General features: G+C 45.0%; 1 protein-coding gene across 11 annotated transcripts in view; it reads left to right on the top strand.

Annotated features, from left to right (window-relative positions):
- Window positions 1-8,446, top strand: part of Ppp2r5c (protein phosphatase 2 regulatory subunit B'gamma) — a 140,604-nt gene extending 132,158 nt beyond the window's left edge. For 6 of the 11 annotated variants that reach the window (XM_076849634.2, XM_076849635.2, XM_076849637.2 and 3 more), the window contains one exon: window positions 5,690-8,446. In XM_076849634.2, the coding sequence (XP_076705749.1) occupies window positions 5,690-5,821 (132 nt within the window). In that variant the 3' untranslated portion in view covers window positions 5,822-8,446. Of the gene's footprint in view, window positions 1-507; window positions 509-3,380; window positions 3,437-5,689 lie in introns of all 11 variants that reach the window. The other 5 variants (XM_076849636.1, XM_076849639.1, XM_076849643.1 and 2 more) reach the window with 2 other exon arrangements.
- Window positions 8,447-20,928: the final 12,482 nt, after the last annotated feature.

The following is a 20,928-nucleotide window of genomic DNA, read 5'->3' as shown; positions in this document are numbered from 1 at the left end:
AGGCTGAGGCAGGAGGATCACAAGTTCAAGGCCAACCTGGGCAACTTAAGGAGATCCTGTTTCAAAATAAAAAGGGCTGGGATGTGGCCCCTGAGTTCATTCTCCAGTACCAAAAAGAAAAAGAAAAAAAGAAAGAAAGAAATGTGTGTGATTTTAGTAGGTAACATGATATATACATCAGGGCCTTCTGTTTAAGCCAAACTTATAAGTTAAATTTTGGTAATCTTTTTTTTAAATACCTTTATTTGTTTTTATTTTTATGTGGTGCTGAGGAGCAAACCCAGCGCCCCACACATGCTAGGCAAGCACTCTACTGCTGAGCCATAACCTCAGCCCTAAATTTTGGTAATCTTTCAAGAAACATTTTATCTATAGGTCTTAGTGATCAAATTATATTAACTTGAGCAAAACCAAAATCTTTGCAGTAATATCTGGCCACTGCTTTCCCTTTCCCCCTCTGGCTTCTGCTCTGGCCCAGAGATGTTCCCTTTCAGTTCTTCATAACAGGGTACTAACCCTACCCCCACTCAGGACACCAGGCCAGGGCTCTGCCAGGTACGTCTGGTAATACCCACAGCCCGATGGCTTCTTTTCCACTGTGGGAATAAACATTGTGATCACCTCTAATCCAAAGAGGGCCTCTTACCACTAAGTTGGGAACATACACAGCCTCAAGAGCAGCCCACCTAGCACCTGCGTGGGTCTGAGGAGCCTTGTGCCACTGTGCTCCCTGACATAGTGTTAGCAGGATGTCCTAATGGACTTGAGGACTGCAGCTCCAGTCCCCTTTGACCTGTGAGACAGTTCCTGAAGACAGCCAGCACTAGAAGCTCACAGGTGGAAGGAGTGGCTGGAGTGACCCCTGCTGCACACTGTTCACTGTGCACATGGCTTGTCAGTGCCCGTGTCATTCAAGGCTCAATTAAGTCATCTGTTGCCATTTTGATGTTAGAGTTTGCCAGAAACCAAGCAGCAGGCCCCCGGACACTTACGTGCAGAAGCTTGGAAAGAAATCAGAATGTTACCTATTTTGGTTCATTTCCCACAAAACAGGGTGTTTTACAGACAGCCCAGCACCCTGTGCTTATCTCCACAGCAGCATGAAGCCCCATGAGACACGAGCACTTGAAAGGGGCCCAGGATCAGGTGTAAAGACAGCAGCGCTCCAAGGCTCAGTGTGTAAAGGGGGGTGCGACATCCCATTCATGATTTTTTCTTTTCACTCATGATTTTTATTATTGATCATGTGTTGAAATGATTGCATTTTTGATATGTTGGGTTAAATAAAATATAATGTTGAGATTAATGGGACCCATTTCTCTGTACTGAGGCTACTAAAGGGCTTGAAGGCACAGGCATGGCTGGAGTTGTGCTTCAGCTGTACAGCTGCAGCCCTGGCTCCCACTAATGGGCTCTGAAAGGAGAGAGCCTTTTTCTTGCCCAGTTAGACCCTCTACTTAGTTTCAAGTCCAAAATAAGTGAACAAGTACTTCTTTCAGCTCACCAGAGATTGAAAGTACCGTTAACACAGTAGGAGCTCCGCGACCGCTCCCTGGACGCAGGAACTAGTTTTGCGTCTGATGCAGGTGTGTTTCGTCCTTCCCTCAGTGATTAATCTCAGCAGTGAGTAGTTTTCATCAAAAATGTGAAAACCCATATATTTGATTCTGTCTGTGGAGTGTACATTTCCCTCCTTGGTCTTTTTTTTAATTTGGAAAAAAAAATCAATGAAAGCTTTTATATAACCATTTGAGTTTACAGCTTTGAGTTTGCCAAAGGCAGGCCAGCCAGAAGGAAATCATAATGCTGTCTGTGGGGAAACCTGCATGGGAATTTGTAACCTCGTGGGGGTTTTTTGTTTTGTTTTGTTTGATTTTTTGTAATTGCAGATGGACGAAATGCCTTTATTGTATATCTGTATGTATTTATTATGTATTTTATGTACTGAGGGTCAAACCCAGTACCTTACACATGCAAAGCAAGTGCTCTACCACTGAGCTACAATCCCAGCCCCTCAGGTCATTTTTAAAACACTTGGGCCATACAGAATCAAAAGGAAATTGATGATTAGGAACCATATTTCACACAATAAATATTTGAGGGTTGAAGGAAGTTTTCTTCTTGGTACATCCTTCAACTTAATCCAGAATCAAAACTAGAAACAGTCATGAACTTGCCCGAATGTAATGAAGCTAAGATATATTTACAGTTTACGTCCTACTCTATAGTAGACCAAGAGCCTGCTGGTTCAGAACACAGACCAAAATAGCATCTGGAGTGAAAGTGCTCTTGAGAGTGGGCTCTGGTGTCGGCAGGATGTTGGGCTGAGGAGCCCTGCTGGCTGCTGGGTGCTGCTGTTCCAGGAGGGCCCCAGGCGATGGGCCAGGCCTGCAGTCCGAGGCAGTCTAGTCTCAGTGGAGGCCCAGACAGGAGTTTCTGGGAAGTGGCCACGGCACGTCCTTACTGGCTTTCGTGGTCCTCGATACTAGAGGGATAGCTGAGTCTCCCTGGCCTTTCCTGGGTCTCGTTCCCAGGTCAGAAGACTCAGGTGCCCTGGGGATAAGTCTGTTCTACCCACATTCTTGTGTTCTCAGCTAGAATCCCAGCAGGCTTTTTTCTTTTTTTTTTTTTTTTTCTCCCTTCCCCTTCCTTAAGCAGTTGACAAACTGACTCTAAAATCCCTGTGGGAACGCAGAGGACCCAGAGTAGACAGACAGACTGAAAAAAAAAAGAGAATGGAAGACCACCACCACCCAGCGCCTAGCCTTATCATAGCTTTCTATGTGCTAATTGATTCAGTGAATCCATTAAATTCAGTCGAATCTCATCCTATAGAGGAAGGTACTTATGAAGTGTGGAATCTTAGGTATGATATTTGAAATGATAGAGTCATAATTTGAAAATGTTTGGAACCATCTTCCTGAAATTCTCTGAAGCACTGTTATAGCAAGGAGGAGTTACAAAGATACAGGAAAGGGCATGTGCACAGTTTGGTGACCAAATTGACATAAGAAGTTACACTGAAAATTAATGGTTGGGTTTTTTAATAGAGTAATTTGAATATTTTCAGTGCCCCTTTGAGTTTATTTTCAGCTATTTTTCCAAAACAATTCCAAGTTTCTTTAAGCTGATTTGAATGCTGGGTTAGGACAGGGAGGGAGGCAAGTGAGGTACGCAGAAGACCATCACACTAAGGGAAACACTTGGTTTGATCTTTGTGGAGAAATTCAATGATGTATTTGCCTATCAGAGCCATTATCTGACTTTTCTTTGAGAAACTCATGCAAACCTATACAGAATATCCAAAGAAAACTAGTAAGTTTCTCATGAATGACAATGATACAGAGGCTTAAAATGTTTGCAATTCTCATTTTTGACAGTTGGTCGGGAGGAAATCAATGTCAACCACGCAAGTAAGGAAGGTGTAGAGACTAAGGTAGGCAGTACAGGTATTTGCTGTTAAATATGTAGAGTATGTTTAATAAGGCTTTTATCTACAAAAAGATTTGACAAACTAACATCGTGTACATGAAGTATTTTCCCTTTTCCATGTCATTCCAGCCTGTGATGGTCAAGACAAAGCTAAAGAAATTTAGTCCCTTAAGAAATTTTGATCAGTCCTACCCTAAATTAAGTAGTAAAGTTTAAACCCATGCCTTTATGAAAGGAAGAAAATTTTCAAAATGGTGTGCACCCAGCCTTCGTTCCCACACCACATACCATTTAGTTCTCCTGGCACACCCAGAGCAGAGGCCACGGAGATGCCCCACCAGAGCTTTCCCACCTGCCCGTCCTCTTGCCCAAGCCAGCATGCTTGCCTGCACGTGTCTCCACCAGGACCACCACATCGCACATCTCATTTCTGCTCACCTCCTGTGTCTCTCATTTCCCCCTTGTGGTTTCTAAAGTCATCCTCTGCTTCCTTTGTGGATCTGAAATACATGCGCAGAAAGGCCCAGGTGTGTTCGTCAGCTCTTTGTCCTTCCGGAAGCTCTGGGGTCAAGTTGGGTTCTCAGTTTGCCTCACTGGTTCTAGCTGCAAGTGTTTTGACGATGGCCTTTCTCTGTTAAAATGTGTCTCCTCTTTACCTTATGATTGCCTTCCTCTGTTAAAATGTGTCTTCTCTTAGAAGTGCCTTTTTCAATAATAATTACATACTTTATGTGCATAAAACTCTTGGTTTTTGCTTTGCTTTATTTTGTGTACAGATCAACATATAATGGGCATAAAATTCAGGGTAGAATTTCACCTTTGAGTTTCTGATGGGTTGAGGCAAACCTGCTTTACAAAGCTAGAGTGTTCTTACAGGTACACTGAGTGGTGACACAGTTCTAGGGGGACATGACCTTCACCATCTCCTGATGTGGCTCTCCTAACACCATCTCACACTAGCCCCAGGGGAAAAAGACAAAAGTCTTGCCTTCCCATGATGAATTTAATGTTCAAGTAACATTTTTAGAAGTAATTCTAAAATGATATCACACAAGATTCCTTCTATACCTTGACGTCATTGCTGTTTCATAGATAAATTTGCAGAGAACTCTGTTAGAAGCTACTTGGCTCTGCAGAATGGTGGCCTTTTCCCTTATAACCCTGCAGGCCCTCAAATCTCCAAAAGCAAAGAGAGGCATATTCTACACACCAGGCTGAAGTCAGTTTATCTGGGAACTCTGAGAAGTTGTCATTCTTTTTGTTATGAGATTAACTTTAAACAACTTTTTTCTAGTAGATGCACCACAGAAGTAACTTACTTGGATACTGTCTTCTTTTTGATGGAGACACTGAACAGAAAGGGAGGCAATTCTGGTTAGGGAATTTCTATCCAACATAGTTGCTAACTAATTGGCAATCTTCCAGCATATGCATTGCATTGGGCTGGTGTAGATGGTTTCTTGTTTTGTTTCAAGGCCCAGGTGTTATACAGCAGTGGTCCTCCTTTAGAACTGAATTCTCACAGAAGTAGATGCTTTGATACATGAATGCTCCAAGTCAGGCTCCCTTCCTTTGCAGACAGTTCTAAACCCTTCTGCAAAAATGGCATTCATTTAACTTTTAAAAGAGTAAAACCAACATTTTCTGAACTTCAGAAAGAGAATGGAATACAGAGGAGAGTCTTTTGGTTTTTACCCTTAACATCTGGAACGTTTATATAAATAAATACGGTTTTTCTAAATGCTAGAGGTGCTTTTTTTTTTTTTAACCCCATGTCCCATTCAATGCCTATTCTCTTAAAAAATCTTTTTAAATTTTATAGTAGATTTCATATGTGTGTGTGTGTATGTGTGTGTGTGTACATATACTTTTAGTTGCCAGTGGACCTCTATTTTATTTAATTTCCCTCCAAAGGGAATTTCTCATCTGGAGTCCATCTGTAATGGACACAGTCATAAAGTGGCTTTGGTAGCACTTTATGAACCAGGCAGGTATTCACTAGGGTGGGTGAGTTCTGCAAGCCCCAAGTGCCAGCCCCACACCATTTCCCCATGCTGCTTGTCAGATTGTTTTCATCAGACGAGATGTTTTTTGGGAATGACCACAAGAAGAACTATGCCCTGTCCCTGCAGCCAAGAGCCTTGGCAATGGGAGGTACACATTGGCCCCATGATTCTTCTTTGAATTCTAACTTGGAAGTGAGCTGCTGCTTGGGTGGCTTAGTTTATAGCCAACTCCATTGCATTTTTGATTGCAGGCACAGAAAGATCTGAAGAAGGACCGTCCTCTTGCGCGCCGCAAGTCCGAGCTGCCTCAGGACCCCCACACCAAGAAAGCCTTGGACGCCCACTGCAGAGCTGATGAGCTGGTCTCCCAGGACGGGCGCTAGCCAGGCCAGCAGCCGCCACACCAGTGCACTTCTGGGTTCTGTAGAAAATCCACACTGTCTGTGCCATACCAATCAGTTACTCAAGGCAAACCTTCCTCCACCTGTTCTGTAGGCAAAGGCGCTCGCTCGCCTCAGCTCAAGATTAGGAGTTCAAACAATGGTGGCTTCTCAGACCTGCTGGCCAGCCGGGCTGATGACGGTGTCCTCACAGCGTCATCCCCACCCCTGCGTGGCCTAGGTCAGACTGACAGTCCAAGCTATAGGAAAGCACCCTGGTCGTCATCTTCATGTTCTGCCCACACAGAATCGGGGAGCCTTTAAAATAGGTGCTCCTGTGATGATGTTTTCAAATTAAAGGAATACTTTTAGAAGTATCACCTGTTTTTTGAGACTTCAGCCTCTGCAATTGTTTCCACCTGATGGCTAGGCCAGCAGTTTTTGTTTGCTTATTCTCACAGAAATGGCTCTTGCTTTCACATTCTAACAGCCTACTGGGAGAGTGACACGACAATCCTCCGCCGCGGGCACCTCTGGGCGTTCCTTTTCTTTGGTCAGCGGCATGTACACCCTGTCCTCCTCGTATGTCTACTGAAAGCCATATTCCCAAGCCTGTGGGACAGCACCAGGATTCCAGGGGTGAGCTCATACAAGAAGTTTATTTCAAAAGAGCTTTCTCATGTCTACCTTGACTGGAATTGAAACTTTAAAATTATGTGTTCGTATTTTTATTTGCAGAATCAGTTTTTCACCTATTTACACATTGTTGCCCTTCAACAAGGCTCTCAAATTAATAGAATCATATTGTCTAGGAGTCCCACATTCTGTAGAGAGTTAGGATGAGACCCATTTGAGTTAAGCCCGCTCTTGGCCCAGTGCAGATGGCAGCGCCTTTGGCGTTAAGTAACACAGTGGTCAGTGTGGCCAGCCCACTGCTGGGACATGGTCCTCAGAGCCCAGAGGAAGCACCAGTCTCGGTGGCGCTGGGTGAGCCTCCTCTGGGGAAGAGCGCACATCACCATCCCTAAGGAAAGAACAGTGTCTGAGTTTCCATCGGTCTTCAATGCTGCTGTGTGTTCCCCAGACTTCTTGCATGGAGTACGCTTTTGTCTAGATGGAACAGCATGAGAAGGAGAACCTTTCACTTAGTGCTTTGTCTCTTCTTTATTTCTCTCAGGGTGGCCAGTATTTTGACTTGTTTATCCTGCTTGAAAGCTACTTGAGATGTGTGCTGCTCTTCTAAACAGTGGCTCTAGTTTTTTTGTTGTTGTTTTGTTTTGTTTTTGTCTCTGGCATATATAACTTAACGTTAACTGTCTTAATGCATAAGATAAGAGATAAAGTGTGGCTTCTTTTAGGATCTGATTTTAATCGTGGTCTCTGGTATCCATGGAAAGACTGTGGAAATTAGACATGGGTCCTGTGTGGCTGCAGTGCCTGATGCCCAGGTTCCTTTACGCCCACTGACGACGCTGATGTCCTGGTGTCTTGAGGGAAAACCATCTGGGGGAGGGGATTCCTCATGTTGAGAGCAAGCACAGCATGAAAGGAAAAGATGGCCCCAGCCGAAAGTGGACAGGTCAGTCCACTTGGCGAGAACACTTCCTGAAAAACTTGACAAGTATCTATCCATTTTACCATTATGAAATCTATAATTAAAAAAAAAAATTTAGATGCCTTCTCCTTTTGAGGGAAAAAGGGTGCTTTTATTGTATAAAGCAACGTCCTACATATTTTGATATACCATTGTTTGAACTTCTGTCTTTAGCTGATAGGTTCACACATCCCTGATCTTGGATGTTTGGTATGTTTGAGAGAAAGGTTTCTGGGAAGACTCTCCTTCTGCCCTAGGGAAAAAGCAAAATATCATTGTCTGGCTGATTGTGTAAAGCTCAATGTGTAAGAACATCTTTTGGTCTAGGTTTTATTTTGGCTCTTTATTGAAGACAAACATTCACCAATAAGGGGGGGGAGGGTTGAAAGAAACTAATTTTATTTGACAAGAGTATTACTTAATATTTTGGCCTATGGAAGTTTCCCTAGTTAGTACTCGGATTCCCTGTGCTAATTGTTCAACTTATATATTATAAATTATATAGAGACACTGTTTATTCTGTACCAAACTGATTTCAGAAGTACTGCGTTGAAAATAAACTGGTGACTGTTTTTCTTCATAAAGCTCCGCGTGGCATCTTCACTCTCCACAACGCACCTGTGCACCAGAAGTGTCCTGGTCCGAGTGTCTGTTCCGTGTGGCTGTAGTATGGCTTCCTTTTAATATTGTACATACATTGTATCTTTGTTTTATGGTAATAAGTAATAAAAATGTAGACTTCATATTTTGTACAAAATGTCCTATGTACAGAATAAAAAAGTTCATAGAAACAGCAAAAGTAGGTAAGTGGCACAATTATTTTTCTTTAGAAAATATCTGTAACTTTATGCTTTAGTGAAATGTTAAGTACCTACATATTTTTTAACATTTTGTAATTCAAAACTTTTTTGTTTTGACATTGTTTATGAAGATAAACTTCATACACTTGCCATTTAATATGCTCTTTTACCTAATTTTAAAAATCTCTAAAAACGGTGTATTATATGGACTAAATAAAGAACATGTGAATTTTATTGCTCATCATGAAACTAAATCTGGCCCTGGCCTTGGGCAGCCTGGTTCTGAGGCTGTCAGGCTGCTGTCAGGTGCAGGGACGCTGGCCTGAGGCTGGGAAGCTGTCCCTGGCGCAGCCCCACAGGGTCCCCCAACGCCAGCTCCCATGCACGCTTTCCAGAGCACATCCCCACACTCATGACGCACCTCTTAAAGGGAAAGGCAGAAGTGACTGCATAGACATCTCTTGTTTATTGAGGAGGCAAATGTGAATCAGAATGCAACCTATAGAAATTGAATTATTTCCAGTTCTGGGTTTTCAGAAATTTGTGAAGAAATTAAGCAATTAGATGGAGAACTAGAGCAGAACTGGTGAAGACAAGTTTGGAGCCTGGTTAACCGGCCTCGTCCTCTGCAGACAGATCGCCATCCTCACTGACATGGTTTCTGAAGCCCACAGGAACAGTGCCGGGGTGAGGTGGCATTTCCTCTAGGTGTTCAGGAAACTCCCTTCTACTGGCTTGAGCCCAGTCCATGTGCTTGGGGTGGGTGACCCTTGCCCTGGAGTTTCTCACCTACCGTCTGGTCTTCCCTACGCAGTGGCTTCTCCCAGGACCAGGTGTTCACTGCGGCCAAGCCCCAGGTAGAGAGGCCTTGGGCTGTCCCAAGTTCTTGGGCCTAAGTAACAGTGAGTTGGGTATTTTGGAAACCACCGGTACCCCAGCCCACCAGGAGCAGGTCAGAAGACCGAGTAGATCTGGGGCTGCGACTGAGACCAGAGGCTCACCCTCTGCGTCTCCTCTTCTCCATGTGGGAGAAGCTGTCCTATCGAGTAGCACACATGGCAGGATCCCTGTGAGGGCCTACTGGACAGGAGCATGCTCGAGTGCTTTGCAGCAGCAGCCCCAATGCAGGTCTGCCCTGGTGCTCAGTCCCCTTCATGGGAATTGGCATCACCCAGTCAGCAGGGAACACAGGGAGGGCTGCCTTCTCTTCAGCTTGTATCAGGACCCATCACAGGCACCTCATGTCCCTGGCTGGTTTACTTAATTTTCAGAACTCTCCTGAGTATTTGCCACACATACCCTCATTCACAAATGAGACAAGCACATAAAGGTTAAGTCACTTGCCCAAGGTCACACAGCACTGGGTAGAACTAGGTTTTGACCCAGGCAGTGTGGCCCTGGGGCGCAAGCCCTTGGCCACCCTGTTAGTGGGTAGAAACACCCTCTGCATAGACCACACAGGTGGCAGTGACACAAGTGAGGCCCCCATCTCTGTCACCATCATGCCAGACTGTAGATGCACCCAAGTGGGCAGTGTGACGAGAACTCTAGGCAAAGGCTCCATGTCTGGTCTCCACCTGGTCACGCTATGGAAAACCCCTAGGGTGGCAGCATGACCATGAACAGGTGGCAGGGCCCCCCATTAGCTCTGTTCATAGCCCTGTTGCCCATCCAAACCCTACCCTGTGCCCACTGGGAAATCTGCCTGAAACTGTCAAGGGACAGCATGGACTCGGGAGCATGTGGACAGTGCACTACTTCTAGAACCAGAAGAACGTGGAAGTCCAGCCTAGTGGTGCACGCCTGTCTAAAGAAGCCACTGTTGTCATGTAAATTTTAATTTTATAGCATTTTAACTTCTAAAAAACTCTGTGTTTTAATGCGCGTTTTCACTGCTATGACTCAAAGACTCAACCAGAACAATTGTAGAGGAGGAAAAGTTTATTTAAGGGATCATGGCTTCAGAGGTCTTAGCCCATATATAGTCAGCTCCATCATGGAGGAAGAGTGTGGCAGAGGGAAGCAGCTCACATGGTAATCGGAAAGCAGAGAGAGACTCCACTTGCCAGATTCAAATACGTAGCCAGAGCCATGCCCCCAATTCCCACCTCCTCCAGCCACACCCCACCACCTCAGCTACTAGTCAGTTAATCCCTATCAGGGGATTAATTCACTGATTGGGTTAAGACTCACAACCCAATCACTTCTCCTCTGAACCTTCTTGCAGTATCTCACATGAGCTTTTGGGGGATGCCTCACATCCAAACCATAACACTCTAAAAATATACAAAATTTCAGCACTTTAGAGACCAATACGTGAACCTCTATTCTCATAACTTTGTTATGAACATCAATCTATAGAGTTAAATAGAAATATAGCTCTTAAATGGTTTCTCACAAGATTTGATGGGGGGAAAAATGGGTTCTATTACCAAAAAGTATGAAATCCACGAACCATAATTTAAGCCTTTTTTTTTTTTTTTCCTCACAAGAGAAGAAGCCATTCTGTACCTTGATGGGATGAGGCAGGTCAAAAACGAGGAAGGAATCATCTTTCTCTGTCCCTAGGTTTCCTGATTGTATCCAGCTCAGGGTCAAGTTAGCCTGCTTTGTTTACTTTTATGGCAATTTTGCAACTATACCATTAAATATAGGTCATGCTGAGCTGAGTATTATGGTTTGTGTATTTTTTAAAAATACATATTTTTAGTTATTGATGACCTTTATTTATTTATTTATATGCAATGCTGAGAATTGGACCCAGTGCCTCACATTTTAGGCAACTGCTGTACACTGAGCCCCAGCCCCAGGCCCAATTTAAAGGAAGATGTGTAACAAGTTGGTTGCTAGTCCACCCAAGAGTTTTTTCCCTGTAGTAAAAGCAGCCAGTAACAGCCAGATACTGTGGTGGACATTCAGCACCACGTGATTGGAAAATGGCAACGGAGGAAAAGCAAGGAGCTGCAGGAAACCAAGTGGCCTCTCAGTGCGCCTTCTGCAGCCACTGAGTAGCCTCCTCAGCTCTCCATGGTGACACATCAGTCATCTGTCTTCAGAACACACCTTAGAGGAGTCTGCCTCCGAGGATTTGCAGGTTGGAAGGCACCATGCAGCCAGTGTCTGCACCCCTGTTGGTGTCTGTGCTGAGCCTCCTGCTCAATCCTTTCCTGCAGGATTCTCTCCAGGAGCCCCGAGTTCACCCTGTGGGGTGTTATGAGTCACAGCTTCCACTCCAGCTTGAGGCAAACAACAGACTTTGGTGCCCTTCATCAAAGGCTTCCATTAGTGCTGAGAAGTCTGTTGAAAGTGGGTCCCCAACCAGGTGAGCCCCTCAGAGTGGGCACACTGCCTGAAGGTTAGAGCCAGAGCAGGGTCTGCAAACCAAAACCTTGAGCCCCACAGAGCCCACCCAATCCCACTGCCCTGTGATTACATCAAGTGACTGGTCTTAAGCTGAAAGTAAGGACTCTTGTGTAAACTACTGAATGAATCCAGACCACTTTTTTTTTCCCTGAAGTTCATATGATTCCATGGTGAATTTCTTTGCTATGAAATCTAGAGTTTTCTTCTTTCAGAATGGTTTATCTTGGGTTTCAAAAAGACATGTTAAGAAACCCTCCATGTAGAATGAAATATCTGTTAAGCTCCCGAAGCTTCTCAAGAGCAGGTTGGTGTGAGACCCACATGCCTGGCAGAGATGCCACCTGCACCAGGAGCCCGCTCTGCGCCCAGGCGTGACAGACTCCGGTGTTGCTGTTGCAAACTTCAAGAAGTCCCTCCCTCAGGCTCAAGAACTCCCAGCAGGGCTCACCAAGGTTAGTAAAGCTGTTACTCACTGTTAACACTTGTGACATGGAAAGGACACATTCAGGTCAACAGGACGAGAGGCACAGGGCAAGGGACTTGGGGCTCAGGGCTGCCAGTTGTCTTCTGCCAGCAATATGCCAAGAACACACACTTGGCATACTGCCAGCCTGGGATGCTCGCCTGCGCCTCAGTGCACATGGTTGTACTGGGATTAATTGTGTTTCCATGCTAGTCCCTCCAGATGTTGAACCTCTGCCTTGCGGCCCAAGACCCCCACCATAAACCACAGTGTTAGCAGGAGCATCCCACATGGCCCAAGGCCCCGTGTGGACAAAGCACTCTAACCAGGCAGGATGTCCCCAGGGCAGAGTGGCTACCTGGGGAGATGGGGACTCAGGCCAGCCCATCTGGGGAAAGCTAATCCATTACGAAGGAGCCCTCCTCGCCAGAAAAGGAGCTGGAGCACAGGTCCATGAACCTGGCCAAGCAGATGGTAGACGGGACAACCTGAAGCTCTTCCCACTGCCAGCCAGGGGCAGCCAGCAGGAGAACTTCTAAGCTCAAGTGTGAGGCCAGCCCTCCAGTTTACCTGAAAGGAGAGGACCCCAGAGACCCCTACAGTGACAGCTGAAGAGCTTGCTGGGTAGGAGAGGAGCAGCAGAGCCTGGGGATGTGGCCTCTCTCAGCTTTGTAATTTTTTTTTCTTCCTGCTTATTTCTAAACATCCATGAACAAAAGCAAGTAAATAAATAGAATCTAAATGGTGGGGGCTTGGGGACTTAGCTCAGTGGCAGAACGCTTGCCTAGCACATGCAAGGCCCTGGGCTCAGTCCTCAGCCCTGGGGGGGCAAAAAAAAAGCTAATAAATGAGTGGGCACAGGATGGCCAGTTCCAAAGCCAGCGGTCATCGCCACCTATGAAAGGCTCTGGCCTCCATTATCTTCGGATGATCTCTCTGTTTGTTACTTAGGTTGACAGAAGGTAGAGCCATGAACATCTGTCTTCAGTTCTCACCACCACAGAAAACTGACCCCTCCCCACGTCCAGACATAGAACGAGACTTGGAGCAGAACCTAAGTGGCCAGGCACATCCTACAGCTACAGATGAAACTCAAAACAGATAACACTGCTCGCCAAATCCACCTGCAGCATTTATGAAAACTGGTTATATACCAGGCCACAAAAATCCAAAATTCCAGAACAATACAGCAGCACTCTGACTGCAGTAAAACTGAAAGTTAAGAGGGAAAAAAAAAAGGTAAGGTTCTTTCACCTGAACATTTTTAAGCCACAAAAAAAAAAAAAAATGACTCTAAGATGAAAAGGGGAGGAGGAGGAAGGAATTTTTTGTTTGGTTGGTTTTGTTTTGTACCAGGGGTTGAGCCCAGGGGTGCTTTACCACTCAGCCACATCCCCGGCCCTTTTCAGGGTCTCATTAAGTCACTCAAGACCTCACTAAGGTCCTAAAGCTGGCTTTGAATTTCCAATCCTCCAATCCTCCTGCCTCAGTCTCCTGAGTTGCTGAGATTACAGGTGTGCATCACCACGCCCTGAGGGAGATTTCTTTTAAGGAATTGGCTCATGCATTAGGGAAGCTGGCAAGTCAAAACCTACAGGATGGACCAGAAGGCCAGGGACCCAAGGAAGAGCCAGCACTGCAGTTCAAGTCTGAAGGTGTTTGCTGCAGAATTCCCTCTTGCCAAGGGGAGGTCAGGCTTAATCTATTTAGACATTTATCTGATTGGATATGACCCACCCACATGGAGTGTGATCTACTTTTCTTAATATCAACTGATTTACGTGTTACAATCATCCTGCAATGCACTAGCCCTTTCCCCTGAAGAGGATGCAAAGTCCTTGGATGGTTTTTATTCTTCTTGACATCCCATAACTGAAATGCTATAATGCAAAGTTAACAATATAAATGCTGTGATATAAAGTCAGTATATCTATGTTACATGATAAGGATTAAGAAAAAATAAAGATTACATATATTTATGTACATGAATATGTATATATGTACACAAACATAACAAAATTAAAAAGAAATAGTCATGGGCTGGGGTTGTGGCTCAGCAGTAGAGTGCCTACCATGGGTGAGGCCCTGGGTTCAATCCTCAGCACCACATAAAAATAAATAAACTAACTAAAGATATTGTGTCCAACTACAACTAAAAAATAAATTTTTTTTTTTAAAAAAAGAGGGGCTGGGGTTGTGGCTCAGTGATAGAGTGTTTGCCTCCCACATGTGAGGCATTGTGTTCGATCCTTAGCACCACATAAAAATAAATAAGCAAAATAAAGGTATAAAAAAAAACACATTTGTCTTTAAAAAAAGAAAGAAAGAAAAGAAAAAGAAATAGTCATATGACAATTACATATCCCAGAAGGTTTCACAGGTAAATCTATCAAAACTTTTTTCTCAGTCCATTTCGTATTACTGTTACAAAACAGCTGAGTCTGAGTACTTTAGAAAGAAAAGATGTTTGGCTCACAATTCTGGTGACCAAAAGGTTGCTCGGCGACTTTAATTCCATCTACACCTTCATTTCCATTTGCCAAGGTCCACAGAGCATGGCACCAGCATCCTGGCAAGTGCTCTGTGGCTATGTCAAAATATGGCAGAGACTGGAGACGTGGCTCAGTGGTAGAGCACTTGCCTAGCCTGTGTGAGGCCCTGGGTTCCATCCCTGACACCACATTCACAAGTGGCAGAGAAGGAAAACAAACGAGGCAAGTCCTAGAGGGCTTTGTGTCCAGAATCAATTTGGAGACCCCGGCACAAGGAAGGGAGAACCCGAGCAGAGGCAGATGGGTTTAGTGAGCTGATGAGACAGGGAGCCCAGGAAGGCTGAGGTGGCAGAGTGCGTGAGGTCAAATGCCTCACTGCAGAAGATACACAGGATTCCAGAAATTCATACAGGAATGCGTAGGGTAGAGGACCCTGGGAACAGATCAAAAGCAATTTAGAGACAAAGCAATCACCAGAGAGCTGCTCACCACATGACTTCCAGAGTTCCCGGGTGTTGCCACCAGCTAGAGCAGAGGGGGTTTGGTGGGTATGGGGGCAGCAGTAGCAACCCACAAGGTCCAGTTTCAGCAGCAGCTAAACTGTTCCCAGGAAGGACACTTGTGGACCCACACCAAAGATGCAAAGGGGCCAAACTGACCTGCAGGAACTTAACTGCCTTCCAGAACAAAGCCAAACAAACACCATTAAATGAAGGCCACGACATGGAACTCATGAAAATTGAAAAAAAAAGTATTAGACACGCAAAAGCCAGAATACAAGTCCCATAACCAGGGGGATATGTGTGTGTGTGTGTGTGTGTGTGTGTGTGTGTGTGTGTGTGTGTATTAAAAGTATATAAATCTATTTTAAAGTCAGTATCCAAAATATATACTTATAAAATATGCTCAAACGTATGAAGAAAAAACATTATGGGAACAAAGGGATAGGGAACATATTGAAACTGAAGGTATAGCAAGAGATTCCCTACAATGAAAAACAGGCCAAAAAAATGTAAAGAGCATCACATCAGTAAGCTGTAGGGCAATTTTTGGTGGCCCGGTATACCGGAGTGGGAAGACAGAAAATACACTGAGAAATACAGAAAATTTTGAAACCTAATGAAAGCTATAAACTCAGATCCAAGAAGGCCAATGAAGCCCAAGCACAAGAAATAAGAAGAAAACATCAGTTACATCTCTCCCTGATTCTCCTGACCTGCCTCCCTCGTCCATTGTGATGACATTGGGCCCATTGGGATGGTACATAATCATCTCCCTATTTTTAAAAATATTCGTTTTTTAGTTATAGGTGGACACAACATCTTTTTTTTATTTTTATGTGGTATTGAGGATTGAACCCTGTGCGCATGCTAGGCAAGCGCTCTACCTCTGAGCCACAACCCCAGCCCAATCTCCATATTTTAAAGTCAGTTGCTCAGCGACTTTAATCCCATCTACACCTTCACTTCCATTTGCCAAGTAACAGCATATTCACAGGATCCAAGTATTAAGATCATGCTTAGCTCTCACACACTCCTGTTATTAGGTATAGTCATATTGGATAACAAAGCATGACCCAACTGTATGCTACCTACAAGAAACCTCATCTAAACATAAAAGAATAGAAAATGCATGCCATATGGTAGTAGCTAATCAAAAGAAATGTTGCTGAAGAGCTTGGTTCATCAAGAAGACAGTGGGAGGTGGGAATGTGAATGTGACAAGCAGTGGTAACAGAAGGATTGAGGTTATATGAGCAACCAAGGAAATGAATGTGATGGCTAATTTTTCCTCCCTTAATAGTGAGGATTGAACCCAGGGGGTACTGTACCACTGAACCATACCCCAGCCCTTTTATTTGTTATTTTGAGACAAGGTCAGCAGTGCGAATTGCCCGGGCTGGCTTTGAACTTATGATCCACCTGCCTCAGGTATCTGAGGATTACTGGTATATGCCACCACACCCAGCTGTGGTTGCTAATTCTATGTGACAATTTGACTATCCTAAGGGATTCCCAGATAGCCAATAGAATCTGTTTCTGGGTGTGAATGTGAAGATGTTTCCAAAAAAGATTAACATTTGAATAAGTAAAGATCTGCCCTTGGCATTGTGGATAGTTATCATCCAATCTGTGAAGGGCTTGGAGAGAACAAAAATGTGACGGTAAGTTTACTGTTTCTGTGCTGGGACATCCATCCTCTGCCCTCAGACATCAGAATTCCTGGTTCCTTGGCCTTCAGACTTCAAGCCTTGTGCAGGTGGCCCAAGTCCCATCCCTTGGGCTAGAAGGTACACTGTAGGCTCTCTTGGCCCCCCGGCCTTTGGACTCAGACTAAATTGCACCTTCGGCTTTCTTGGGTCCCCAACTTGCAGATGGCAGAATCATGGAACTTTTCGGCCTTCATAACCACGTGAGCCAATTCTTGTAATAAATATCTACTTAAGCAAATAAATAAATAATATTCAGGAATATGAATGTCAGATTTTTCACTATTTGAGAGGATTTTCAAACATGGAAAGAAGAAAGCTAGCCAGACGTAGTAGCACACTCCTGTAATCCCAGCAACTCAGGAGGCTGAGGCAGGAGGATTACAAATTCAAGGCCAGTCTCAGCAATTTAGTGAGGCCCTAAGCAACTTAGAAGAACCTTTCTCAAAATAAAAAGGTCTGGGGATGTGTCTCAGCAGTAAATCTCTGGATTCAATCACCAGTACCAAATAAACAAACAAATAAAATAACAATTGAAAAAAAAGAAGGAAGCTAGAAAAGGTCCTAAGGGAGGCTGAATCCAAAGTGTCAGTGTGAGGGCTGGAGTCATGGCCCAGTGGCAGAGTACTTGCCTAACACATGTGAGGCACTGGGTTTGATTCTCAGCACTGCATATAAAAAAATAAAGGTCCATCAACAACTGTATGCTACCTACAAGAAACCTTGTGAGCCGACCACAATGGCACCTACACCTCTAATCCCACTTACTCTGGTGGCTGAGGCAGGAGGATGGCAAGTTCCAGGTCACCTCAGCAGCTTAGCAAGACCTTATCTCAAAACAAAAAATAAAAAGGGCCTGAGATGTAGCTCAGTGGTAGGCACCCCTGGGTTAAATCTCTAATACAAAAAAAAAAAAAATTATATGATTTCAGGATGTATACATGCATGTTCAGACATACGTACAGACACACATTCCAAAATAATTGTGGGCATGTTTCCTACCCGTCTGCCAAGAGGATCTAGAAATAATGATGTGCAACAGTGAGCATGCCAAGTGCCAGCACCTTGTTCTCTAAAATCTGTATAATTCTCTACTCCACCAAAAGGAAACAGTTCCTTGGAGAAATGGCCAAGTCTATCAACAGTCTGGAACATCTTTGTGTACCCGAAAGTAAGGAAGTGCTCAAAGAATGATGCAGACACGTTAAAAGAACACAAGAGCCAGCTGGAAGGGCATTTCACTGTTCAAATCTAGGACAACATAAATAATTATCAGGTGACAATCCACTGAATAAAATAGTATGCATGCATCCATAGTAATAAATAAATGGGAAAAAAAACTGTACAGAGGAGAAGGGAAAGCCCTTCTTTACAGCAGAAGGCCAGTTAGTAAATATGGAAGGATAGCCGAGACAGATAGGATCTGGCACGGCACCTGTAAGGGAGGCGGTTGACGGAGGTAGGGGTTCTCAGTGGATGCCAAGACTGGTGCTATGGTTTGGATGTGAGGTGTCCCCCAAAAGCTCATGTGTGAGACTGCAAGAAGATTTAGAGGAGAAGTGATGGGGTTACTGAGTGGAAGCTCCAGGCAGGGAGGGTGTGGCTGGAGGAAGTGGGACTGGGGCGGGGCTTTGGGGTGTATATTTGTATCTGGCAAGTAGAGTCTCTGCTTCCTGATCACCATGTGAGCTGCTTCCCTCCACCACACTCCCCTGCCATGATGTCCTGCCTCACCTTGAGTCCCAAGGAATGGAGCCAGCTGACCATGAACTGAGACCTCTGAAACCAGGAGCCCCCAAATAACGGCTGGAGTCAGCCTCACCCACTTTTCTTATTTTTTGAGTTGTAGATGGACACATCCTCCTCAACAATTGTTCTGGTCAGGTCTTTTAGTTACAGCAGCAAAAAAAAAAAAAAAAAAGCTGATTAAAATGACTGGCAAGTGGACATTTGATGAGAAACCCAATATTGGTGTAATGGTGGAACATCTCTCCAAAAAATGCCAACCAAATATAAAGTAGGAAATGGTGACCTCATGGTGGACACTGGCAGAACACGTTGACCAGGTGGTTCAGTTAAAGCAGGACCCTCTGAAGCTCCAGGTGTGAAAACCAAGAGGAACACCTCAGCTCTGTCATTGTCTTGCCAAGAAGGTTGCCTGAATCTGGTCCTGAGGACACATGGCCAGGACCCAGGTTGACTGTCATCCCACAGAAGATGACTTGTATTCTGTAAGGCTGTGGTCTCACTGGAGTGCTTGTATCCCCTCCAAAACTCATGTTGACTGAGTCCACAGTGCAACAGTATTGGGAGGTATGGCCCTGAGAGGTACTGAGTCCTGGGGGATTCACCCTCAAAAGCTGGTATACTGAGTCCAGAGGGATTCACCCTCACGAGCAGGTGAATAAAATAATGGATCAACAGGGGCTAGGGCTGGGGCTCAGTGGTAGAGCACTTGCCAAGCACACGTGAGGCCCTGGGTTCCATCTTCAGTACCACATAAAAACATAAATACATAAACTAAAGGTATATGTCCATCTACAACTTAAAAAAAATGAGTCATGGGCTGGGGATGTGGCTCAAGCGGTAGCACGCTCGCCTGGCATGCGTGCGGCCCAGGTTCTATCCTCAGCACCACATACAAAGATGTTGTGCCCACCGAAAACTAAAAATAAATAAATAAATAAATATTTTTAAAAAATGAATCAACAAAGGGAGTCCAAACATTTTTCCTTGCAAGAATTCCTCCCCTCCAGAAGACGCAGCATTCAAGGGGCCATCTTGGAAACAGAGACTGGGCCTCCAGACAACAAAACCTCTAGCACCCTGATTCTGGACTTCTCAGCCCCCAGACTTTGAAAAATCAAATCTGTTCTTTATAAATTACCCAGTCTGTGGCATTTTGTTACAGCAGCACAAACAGATCAAGATAGACTGCTGAAGAATACTGGAGATAGATAGGAAGAGGTTGAGGAACTGTTCCAGACCAAAGGAGGTGGCTGTGACATGACAACTCACTGCAATGCCATTCTTGGAGAGAACTGGACCAGAAAGGAAGAGACCAGCAAAAGTGGGTGAGGTTGGGCTGGGGCTGGGGCTCAGTGGTAGAGTGCTCACCTCGCACATACGAAGCGTTGGGTTCGATCGTCAGCACCACATAAAAATAGATAAAGTTATTATGTCCATCTACAACTTAAAAATAAAGAAAAAGTGGGCGAGGCCAACTCCAGCTGTTAACAGTGTTGATTCCCTGATGGGAGGAGGTCCCTGGGTTCTGGACTACAGTCAGTGAGTGTAGGGGTCTTGGGTATTAAAGAAGGCAGTATAAATACACCTATGTGAGAAAAGGTGGGGAAGGAAATAGGACAAAATGTCCCCAAGGGGAATTTGGGTGCAGGGGGGGGGGTATATGGTCAAGAGGTAGGGAAGAAAATCAGGGGACTTGTGTCACTGAAGCTAGAACACGTGTTTCAAAGCCCAGGGAGTGAGGAGGCAGCCAGGGGGGCCCAGAGGCCAAGTGCAACCAGGCAGAGTCAGGACTGCTGGGTTACACATCAAGCTCACTACTGACCTGGGAAAGAAATCTCCATGCCATGGCGGAGTTGGGATGCACACTGGAGGGTGACAACGTGCACACGAACTGTCTGGGCATCTTAGACACCGTGGCGTTTAGCAAACAAAACACATGGCGTTGGCAAGTGCGGAGGGAGAGGGGAGGAGGGGTCAGCCTGGGCAGGAGATCCATTGTAAGAGGAGGGAGAATTTATAAAGGGGCAGGGAGAAGATCCTTCAGGCAAGCATACCAATGTGGGGTTTCTCAGCAATTATGAATGTACAAAGGAGGCCATAGTCACGAATTTAAAATGAAACCAATGATGAGCTTCTCTCTGGCCGTGTGGGGCAGGGGCGGGGACTGGAATTTCTCCCCACCCCCATGCCCTTCCCCAGGAGAGGTTTTCCTTAAGCCTGGTTAGGGGCCCATTCCACTTGCACCTGCCCTTTCAGAGTGACACTGGGCGATAGCCCAGAATCCAGGAGGTAGCTAGCACTTTGCTCCCTAATGGAAGGGAAAGCCCCCTTTCCTCCAGTCAGTCCCAGGAGAGCATCCCTCTGAACTGTGAAGAGACCTCAAACAGATCATTACCATGCTGCTCACTAAAGCTGTAAAAGCAGAAGTCCCCAGTGCTGG

The sequence above is a fragment of the Callospermophilus lateralis genome, chromosome 3, assembly GCF_048772815.1.
Source record: "Callospermophilus lateralis isolate mCalLat2 chromosome 3, mCalLat2.hap1, whole genome shotgun sequence".
Taxonomy (NCBI): Eukaryota; Metazoa; Chordata; class Mammalia; order Rodentia; family Sciuridae; genus Callospermophilus; species Callospermophilus lateralis.
The sequence above is the reverse complement of the archived record's forward strand: the minus strand, read 5'-3'. Positions and strand labels throughout refer to the sequence as shown.